Here is a 10,294-nt window from a genome sequence, read left to right on the forward strand (position 1 = left end):
AGAGGCTTGCATAATTGATTGGACACTTTCAGAGCAAATTGAAGTGCATTTATCTCAGCCACCGCTGCCAGAGTGGATCCCTCCAAACTTAAACACATCATTTCAGACAGCGATGAAGCGGCTGTGTCAGGGGCGACTGGAAATACAAATTCATAACAGTTTAAATAGACAGCGGGCCAATCTGAGGTGACTTTTAGAAAGTCCCTGGCTGCTCTAATCTCTTTTAGTGCTTTTTAAGTCCTCAGAGGACGCTAAGTGCACTTGCAGGAGGATTTGATTTTATCACAAAGAACATTTATAAGAAAATAAGGCCATTTTCCCCAAGTGGGGCAGTGTTCCTCAGAGCTCCTCTGTCGACGTATGTCCTCTTCGATTCGTTAAGTTTGCTGTTTTGTGTCAGAGAGTCAGAGGTTTGCGGACGGAGTCTCTGTGTTGTTCTTGCTTCGACCCGTCCCAGCGATCGGACGGTCTCTCTCCTCCCAGAGCGTGACGCCGTCACAGGCGCAAATCTGTTTGGGGTTCTGGAACAGACCTGCCGACCGGGCGATGATCCCACAGGCCAGTCTGTGGAGACGAGATGGAAAGGAGCTTCAACACTTCAGGCTCATTTTAGCAAAGGCGTAAGAACTCAAAACAAGCTAGATTAGCATTTCTTTAATTTGTTGCACTTTATTGTTTTTGAAAATGTTATTATAAAGTATAAAGAGATTTGTATTCCTTTAGTAAGCAGCAGATTCTTCTCTTGGACCCACCTTTCCCCAGAGTTTCCAGTTTGTCTGGACAGAGCGTGACCGCCTTGACCCAGGTCGTCCTCGCCTGCATCCACCACCAGTGATCGACCAATCACGTCCCACACCTGCAGCGCCACACAACACAAGGGTATAAATAAAGACAGTTTAAAAGTTTCTTTTTCACATGTTTTCATTGGGCTTAGTTTTACCTTCAGCTGACTGTCCTCCAGTCTGAATGAGGCTCTGCCATCTGGGCCGGCGACAATGTTTCCTAGATCACCAACATGCTGGACGACAACACAGAACTCACGGTGAATAAAAGACACAGAAATAGGATAAAACATGTGGATTTAAACAGTTTGAAAGCCCATGCCTTGATTTTTCACATGAAAACAGCTCTTAGCGATTAGCTTCTTAATACTTTCACTTCTACAAATCTCTAAGAATTTTTTTTTCCAAACTTTAATCAAAATGATTGATAAAATGGTAAGTTGTTTTTGTAGAGAAGATTTGACTCTACCCTTTCAGAGTCTCCGGGGCCGCCATGTTGTGTCCCAAAGGGGTTAAAGTGCTCTCCACAACTGTGAATAAAAGAGGAAATTAAATTAAATTTAAAACAAGACAAAATAAGAAAATCAGGAATGTCATCTAAATTAAGCTTTTGCCGTCTACTGCAAATCATATCACAAGGAATGCTCCCCAATGTAGACGAGCTAATGAGGCTGACAACTGAACAAACACGAGCACAGATAAAAGTTAATGTTTAACTGCTGCTCCTTGAATATGTCTCAGTTTCTTCATATAATATTTGATTACTTATAAGGTTTAATTTCCTGTTTTTTCACTCTAATCCCATATATTTCTTATAAGTAGACATATAACCCTTTATGGTTGCTAAACCTTGATGTATGATGGTTACAATGGTTCTTCTTTTAGAGAAGGACAGGACTACTTAGGGAGGTTTAACATAACAGCATGAGCATGTGTCATCAACTCATAACAGAGAGTCTCTTCCACAGTTGTTTTAGAGTTGAAGTTTCTTCTAACTTTTCCACATAGGAAAAAAATTAAGCAACACAAGGGGCACTGCTTTAGCTACGTGGTTTAAGCATGCACCCCCATGTACAGAGGCCAAAAAAAGCTCATAAAAATAACTCCAAAACTGAATTAGATGGATGTAATGATACTCTCAACACACAATACAATAGGTTTAACAATACTTGGTTCATGATGTGATATTTTAACAACTTTTTAAGGGTTAAAATAAAACATTTTTGCGTTTTTGCAGTGCAATCATTTTAATAATTCAGGAAATAAATCAAATGGTGATAACAAACTAAACACAAAAAATTGTGTTGATTTTAATGTTTAAAAAACATTAAGTTATTGATTTTAATTTGTAGACGAGACAAGTTTGTTTGATTTTTGATGTATTTTTCAAAATAGCAAAGTACTTTTGTAGTTTATATCATGGCGTCTCTGCAAAAAGACCAAACATAAAAAATAAAAATAAAAATAACCCACTTTATTTGGCTTATTTATTGACTTGCACCTGGCACAAATGTGCTTTTATTTTGAAAGTATTAAAAAGTTCCTCCGCCCGGTTATAAAGATACAAGAGGGAATGAAAACAGCTAAAGAATGATTGACTGTTATATCCTCTGGAGAGGTATTAACTCCGTTTAACATTTTCGTTGCCTGTTACCGTTTGTGGGGACAACATGCACACATGAACACAAGAATTCAGATATCGCCCTCTGCTGTTTACAAACTGTATCAGTAGTTATTTTCATCTCACCAATTTGTTACATATATTGATTATAATTGTCTCAACAGGAAGCGTTCCACTGTCTGTTTTTTTCTCTCACCACGTTTGAAACACGAATGAGTTTCTAATTGATGGTAACAAATATGTGAATATGAATACATCTATTTTGTAGCTACGTGATGCAGGAGACTCTTGTTTTTTCATGTTGAGGAACATTAAAGCTACAGTTAGGAACTTTCAGTTGGTGTATATTTTTGATCCCCCTGTGGACAAAGCAGTACCTCGTTACTATTTGCTGATCCTACACCTTTACTAGGAGAGGACAGGACAGTGGATGGAGGAGGAAACTGGGAATGAGGTGCAGGAGAGGGGCCACAGTATGGAGTCAAACCCAGCCACATGCTATATGGGCGTGCAACTTAACCTTTAGGCCAAGCTTGCACCCAAAAGTAGTGTTTTTTAATGAAAAATCTGTTCTTGCTTTCTTTTAACAACCCAGCGCATCACTCACTGTGAATCTTTGGGTATTTTTCAGCTGTTACCTCGCTTAACACCCCCACGGTGTTAGCTGTTACAGCCACAGGCATTAAAATAACTAAATAAAATAATCTGTTTAGTCACCAATATCCTTTATAAGAGTCAGCGGTCTGTTGAGTGTGATTAAAAGAAAACCTCAAATCAGTAAATCACACTGAAGACAAATACTTCCAGAAATTTGAAAGCACTGAGGATATTCATATCATGTACATGACTGAAGCTGTTATCATTACAGAGGTGCTACCTGAGGCAGTCCTGCGTGAGGTCCCCCAGTGTGTGGACGTGGAGTCCGTGAGGACCTGGCTCCAACCCATCTACAGTCCCGTCAATCAAACAGCGCTCCTCAGACAGCTGCAGGAAACGCACAACACCCACGATGTTTCCCACTCCTTCCAGCATGGCCACCGCTGACCCCAGGTCTGTTACAAACACACACACACACACACACCTGAACAGTTACTAACCTCATCTTTACACAGACACTCTGCGGCTGTGTTAATGTGTTCCTGCAGAGTGTGTTAGAAATGTGTCTGCAGTGACTGTGATCAGAGGATGTGTCTCAGCTCACATTTGATTTTATCTGAGGGAAACAGACGCTCACTGTGGAGGCTATTTTTACATCGGCTAACGCTCAGCCTCTCTATCCATGTCTGATAAGTTATGTAGATGCAAATCATCCATAACCAGCTGTGTTTGAGAGATTATCTCTGCCAGATCTGTCATGGAAGCCTTTGAGACACTTCTATTCAGAGCTTTCTACACTTGATGTGTTGATACAAAACATACTTTTTTGATACGTGAAACTTCTGTGGACTCATTCTATTCCCCTAACTATCATTGTTAATACTTGATTCTATGTCTGAGGCTCTTGAGGTTTGAGTCCCCGTGCTCTCTCTGGCGTTCTCACCTCGCTCTGATCCTCCGATGCCTTTCAGCACGGCTCTGCGTCCCGTGCTCTCGATCAGAGCCTGAACCTCCGCGCTGGTCAGAGCAGACTCCACCAACACTTCCTCCTTACTGACGTCGATACTGAAGGACTGCACTCCTGTTAAACACAAAAAAACATGATGGTATCATACAGATGTAATGTGTGTTGAGTTTCAAGATGAATGAATGCTTTCACTATTTTCCCCTTTATCTGTATATTTCTTCCAGTTGTTTCATGCATGACACAGCTTTAAGAAGTATTTTTATCATCCTTTCAAAAGAGTTAGAAATAATAATGAAAAGGTAAAAGGAGACAGCTTTATAAAGATAGTTCAGTAATGTAGCTGTTATTCAACAACTGAACTCATCTTTATTTATAAAGAACCTTCCATACATTTAAGCATGCAGCCCAAGAACAGAGAGAGAGAAAATAGCAGCAATAGATAAAATGATACAAGGATTAAACCAGATAGAGGATAGTGATATGAAATACTTAAAATTAAAAATAAAATAAAATAATTACAATAAAATAAACAATATAAAAGCATTACCACAAAAATCAATTAAATAAGATAATTACATAAAATAAGATAATTACAATAAAATCAATAAAATAAAACCATTATATTAAAATCAATAATATAAAATAATTACAATAAAATCCTTAGAATAAGATAATTACATTGAAATCAATAAAATAAGAAATTACAATAAAATTTAGAAAATCAAATCATTAAATTAAAATAAATGACATAAAACCATTACCATAAAATCAATAAAATTAAATAATTTCCGTCAAATCCAAAAAATAAGATCAACAGGAAAATACTAGAAAAATAAAATAAAATTACATGGAATAGATTTAAAATTGAATTGATGCTCAAACAGTTGTAATAAAACTCATAATGCAGTCAAGAGAAATTACTCCAAGGTAAAATCAAGTCTTCGGGTTTACTTTTAAAAACACCCTGATAGCTCAGTTTTAATGTCCAGAGGCAAAGTTCAGAGTTTGAACGTGATGATCGAGATTTCACATAAAATGACAGGAGATCTGTCCTCATCTCATGTCTGTTTGATTCAGTCTTTTTAATGTGTGTGTGGAGTCTTAAATAAATTGTGTTGTGTTTTTTTAAAATGCTAAGACAAGGAGCTTCCTTGGATGAGGACATGTTGCACATTTTATCATGTAAAACCAACCTGATGTGAACACACTGAAGCTGTCTATGTTGCAATACCCAGGCACTCAATTTGGATTTATTAAATTGAAGCACACTTTGTTAATTGTCACTTAAATATGTGCACAATTATATATTTATCATAATGTATTATTATTTATGTTGAGAAAAATTACTGTGAAAATATGAGGAAATGTCAGAGCAGCAAAAGTCTGCATGTCACCTGTTGCTTTATTCATTTCAATGCATTCAAAGCATTCACATAACTGTATAATCTCCCCAGGCTTTACTGAGTGACATCAAAGAATGTCTGTGGTGGTGCATGAAGAAAAGCCAGACTAACTCATGACAGACATGTGACTTTGTCTTATTTTATCTGTGTAAACTGCTGTTAGAAATCACACCGTTTAAATCATGCAGTTACTGATTAAACATGTAGTGTTCACTGTGTAATGTAGAGTTTCAGAGGATGTGTGTATTACACATGTCTTGCACACCTTCCATGGTTTTCTTACCTGGTCTACCCTCCAGAGCAGCTCGGATCTTCCCTGCACAGCTCTCACATGTCATCTGCACAGCAAACTCCAGCTGCAGAGCACAAACACACATGAACACCTGCAGCTGACATATATACCATCTCATTGTGGCTGTAGCATCACGTGTGGACCTGCCATGTAACTGCGTAACGGTGCAGGGCTGAAATCAAACATGTTATCAGGCAGGCTGAGTCACAGTCGCCACCAAAAGAGAAGAAAAAAGCATGTTTTTGTGTCTTCAGGAACAATAGAAGGTAAAATATGTCGCTAAAGCAGGAAAACACGAGCCTGCATGTAGTGAATGTTAATGTCATACCTTAGTTGGTCTCTGTGAGTCCATTTTGACGCCACACGTCGCTGCCTGAGCGATGAAAACTGAATTAAGTAGAGAACTCCCCACTTTTCGGAAAGCGGAAGCGACCCAGCTGTATCTGCTACAGGGCGCCGCCATGTTTGTGAGGTCACAGTGACGTTTAATGCTCACTGCTGCCGCCAGGTGGCGACTAGCTGCCACTGCAACTTTCTATGACTCAGGGGTGTCAAACTCATTTCAGTTCAGGGGCCACATTCAGCCCAAGTTGATCTGAAGTGGGCTGGACCAGTAAAATTATAACATAATGACCTATAAATAAAGACAACTCTACATGTTTCCATTTGTTTTAGTGCAAAAAAGTACAAGTACATCCTGAAAATGTTCACATTTAATGAACTGTCTTTCTACAAAAACAGCTGTTGTATTTTTTGCCATGATGAGTCTAGGTGGGCAGAATATTTTACTCTTTATTCCCTATTACTTTATTCAGATCCCCATTAGCTGCGCAGCAGCTACTCTTCCTAGGGTCCACATAAAACAAACACAACATATAAAATATACATGAAGTACAAAAACAGAAAATACTACAGACATGAAATACAAAACTAAAAAAGCTACAAACATAACAAAGAAAATCTGTGAATGCTATATAGAAATGAAATACAAAAACAGAAAAATGCTACAAACAGAAAACACAACAACTGAATATACTACAAATGTAAGATTCAACAACTGAAAATGCAGCCCTGAAACCTGCTGCGAACACACCAAACACACAGGTTACCCATACACCTGACACAGAGTGTAATGTTTAAAGCAAAAGAACAGATATTATTATTAATATTATAATAATGAAGAAGGTAAAGTTGATTATTTTGGACCCCTCAGCTCCAGCATGCACAGTTTGCTTGCTGGACAGTGTTGTATGCAGGGGTGTAGTGCTAGTGTTAGTAGTTAGTAGATCATCTTATAGTGCTCTAAAAAGTCTTTATGAATCTCAACCGGATTATTCAAACAGCAAGTTTATCTATTTTCTCACTTTAAGAAAAACAGTCCCAGAAAAAAAGCGGCGTTCAGGTGCGTTCTGTCAGCACTATGATTGTTTGTGCTGACGGAGGACAAATTTGAAATAGTAGTTACTTTTATTGAAAAACTGCAGTTAATGTCTTCACTGTAATTTTTTCAGTTTACAAAGTTGTTCCAAGGGCCGGATTGGAACCTCTGGCGGGCCGGTGAAAGTAATGTGGGTAATCAAAAATGGAGGGAAACACACAAGGGCAGGAAGTAAAACTAAACAGGAAACACAGAGAAGAAAAACTACAAAATGGAAACAGGAAACCCAAGAAAATACAATAAAAGACATGGATCACTAAACACTCAAGGGAGACAAAGGATAACTAATACAGAATAAACACGGGGAGGAACCAAGGCAAGAAACACAAGGCGGTCTAAGCGCCCCACATACAGAGGCTACAGTTCTCGTCACAGGGGTTGCCGGTTGCATGTCTTCCCCCGCTCTCTACTCCCCACACTTCCTGTCTCTCTTCAGATGTCCTATCGAATAAAGGCAAAAAATATAACTTAAGAAACACAGGGAAAAACAAAACTTAAAATCAACTCATGAGTCATTCGACTGTTAAAGGAATGCAGGATGAGACTTATTGTCCGAAAACATGACTTAGACATGTACAGGACAAAATCAGCAAAGCAGTAAGTGGAATGACTTTGTCCACAGGGGGCGCCAAAATCAACATGAACAAGAAGTTCCTTGTGGGAGATTTAAGTACTCTAAATTGTGACTGGACAAAAATCTTCTTTTTAAGTCCTTAGGGAATTAAGCTGAGAAGCATGAAATGTCACCAATCTGTTGTGTTACTTTAGAGAGAAAAGAATAAAGACAGGAAATGACAGATAGTTAATGTTTGAAGTCTGTTTCCCTGCTGTGTATTGGCTGGGCGTGGTCACCAGGCGCTGCGCTCTGTGATCCATCTACTCTAATAGCTGCCACATATAAGCTCCGGTCTTCTCTCCACTTGCTGCCAGATTGTTACCATTCCTCTAGTGGTATAGCCAGCTCCTCGTACATTGATTTTTGTTGTCCAATTTTGTTACCTGTTGCTTTGTCCTGTCCAGTGCCTCCCTCCACCGAGCCTCAGCGCCTCACCACTTCTTGCCCATCCTCAGCCACATCCAACATCCAACACCTCTCAACCGCCTCAAACAGCCTGTTCTCAATAAATCCCTTCACATAACCTTTAACCTCGTCTGTGGGTTGCATTTTGGGTCTAGTTAAAATACTTTGGTACAAACCATAACAATCTGTGTAATACTTTTATGTGAGTTGTTGAAGTCAATGGTGGAGGGAAGCTGGTGGCCTAGCGGTCTAAGCGCCCCACTTACAGAGGCTACAGTCCTCGTCGTGGCGGTCGCTGGTTCAATTCCTGACCGGTCTGCCATTTCCTGCATGTCTTACCCCCTCTCTGCTCACCAAATTTTTCTGTCTCTCTTCAGCTGTCCTATAAAATAAAGGCAAAAAGCACAAAAATATATGTTTTGTGTTGTTTTGCATGTGTAGATGTACACATACTTCAGGCCACCCCTCAGTGCCTGAGATGGGCCACCCCAGCCCTAAACGTCTTGGCACACCCCTGGCAGGAAGCTATTTTTTGCCTTTTAATGGTCCTTAAGCTCCAGGACACTTTTTGATTAGCTCTGCCCTGCTGTGCTCGTATTTTTTCTTCTTTTGTAACAGGAATTGATTCTTTGCAACGCTCTAAAAATAAAGTTTGCTTCACCTTCTTCAAAGTTTTTAACGAGAAACTACAACAGAGTCCAGGTCAGTGTTAATGTTCCAGAGCCGGGGAGGAGGAGGAGGGGTGGTATAGTGCCTCATTTAGTACAGATAAAACCTCTACTGTTCCACAAGGGGCTGTCAACACTTCCTGTCAGCACACACACACACACACACACCACACACACTCCTCTTTGTTAACTCTCTCTTCTGCTGCCGTTTCTTATTTTCCTTTCTTTGTCCTGCAGTTTTCTTCTTCAGTTTTTACACGAAGCAATTAGGTTTCTCTCCGCTTTCTAGCGATGTAGTGTGTTTCTGTGTGTACATTTTTGTGCTTGTGTGTGTGTGTGTGTGTTAACAAAACCCCCCTCTTCCTCTTCCGAGCTCAGGTGTCCCCCCTCCTCTCCTTTGAACGGCGAGCTCAGCACCGCGGATCAACGCGAGGGCAAAGGTTTGAGACAGTTTCCCATGTACCGAATAAATTAACCACCGCTGTGTGAGAGAGAAAAAAAGACCGCACACACATACTTTCACTCTCAAAGAAACACACACAATAGGCTGAACTTGTGTGTTTTGAGGCCTGGCGCACACTGGCTCAGCCCTCTTAAAGCCTGTGGTCGTATTACCCAGCACGGGGGTCAAAGGTCGAAGCCAATGAGCCGGCAGAAACAGAAGGAGCTGTGTTCTGCCACTCTGCTTTCTTTCCTGTAAAACATCGGCCTCTCTGTGTTGTTTGGACGTAATGGTGGCTCTGTTTCTGGACCGGAGTGTGTGTGTGCGGTTGCAGAAGAAAAATGTGTCACTCTCTATTCTTATCATCCCAAATTTATTCTGAGGAGTTTCGATTAAGGAGATTTTTATTTTAGACTTGTGTGACCCAGATTTTTGACGCCACATCACGGTCATCTTCTACCTCCTGCTTATCAAGACAGATGCTATAATAGGAATGTATAGAAAACACACAGACACACACACACACACACATACATGCACGCACAGCTTAGTGGTGGTTTTCCATACCATGCGCTGTAATCCTCAGATCGACTTTGCAGCAATAATCTACACACATTATGAAATTGAATTGAAGGAAGTAATCATCATTACTCTTGTCTTTGTTTATCCACATGCCACAATCTTCTGCTTCTTACCATGACCCTGATACACGACTACCTCACGCTGTTTCTGGACTGTATCCACACTCACACACCCACACTATGGTTCATTTTGCATGATTTGGCTCATTTAAAACTCTACTTTACATGAATCTTGAAGCTACAGTTTGAAACTGATTTATCCTTGGCCAACTTTTCCAGGCTTCTGGTCTATCTAGATGTTAGCAAAAGAGAGCTTCTGACCAAGAAGTCCATTAAATGTGTTGTAGGAGTGTAAAGGTACAACTATTCATAATGAACCGTTTCAGTATGGTAGTTTTGGTTCGATGCGTACTGACAGTTTGGTACAAAACTTAAGCTAAGAGGGAGGAGAGCTGGTATAAGAAGACAGAGGTTTATGGAGA

General features: G+C 39.9%; 1 protein-coding gene across 1 annotated transcript; it reads right to left on the bottom strand.

Moving 5' to 3' along the window:
- Window positions 1-33: 33 nt before the first annotated feature.
- LOC117807695 (copper chaperone for superoxide dismutase-like) lies at window positions 34-6,134 on the bottom strand. Its single transcript, XM_034677068.1, has 8 exons — window positions 5,991-6,134; window positions 5,654-5,726; window positions 3,944-4,081; window positions 3,281-3,455; window positions 1,252-1,312; window positions 941-1,018; window positions 753-856; window positions 34-564 (listed from the first exon to the last, which is right to left on the bottom strand). Exons 1-8 carry the CDS (start codon window positions 6,123-6,125, stop codon window positions 405-407), a joined length of 924 nt encoding a protein of 307 aa, XP_034532959.1. The 5' UTR covers window positions 6,126-6,134; the 3' UTR covers window positions 34-404.
- Window positions 6,135-10,294: the final 4,160 nt, after the last annotated feature.

This window comes from Notolabrus celidotus, chromosome 23 (assembly GCF_009762535.1).
Source record: "Notolabrus celidotus isolate fNotCel1 chromosome 23, fNotCel1.pri, whole genome shotgun sequence".
Lineage (NCBI taxonomy): Eukaryota > Metazoa > Chordata > Actinopteri > Labriformes > Labridae > Notolabrus > Notolabrus celidotus.

Bases quoted from the DNA above. Each gene is read 5' to 3' on its own strand.
- LOC117807695 (XM_034677068.1), bottom strand. From the start codon at position 6,125: ATGGCGGCGCCCTGTAGCAGATACAGCTGGGTCGCTTCCGCTTTCCGA. The intron at 1,019-1,251 runs GTAGAGTCAAAT...GTTGTCGTCCAG, and splicing joins GCCCCGGAGACTCTGAAAGG to CATGTTGGTGATCTAGGAAA. The intron at 857-940 runs GTAAAACTAAGC...GTGGCGCTGCAG, and splicing joins TGGAGGACAGTCAGCTGAAG to GTGTGGGACGTGATTGGTCG.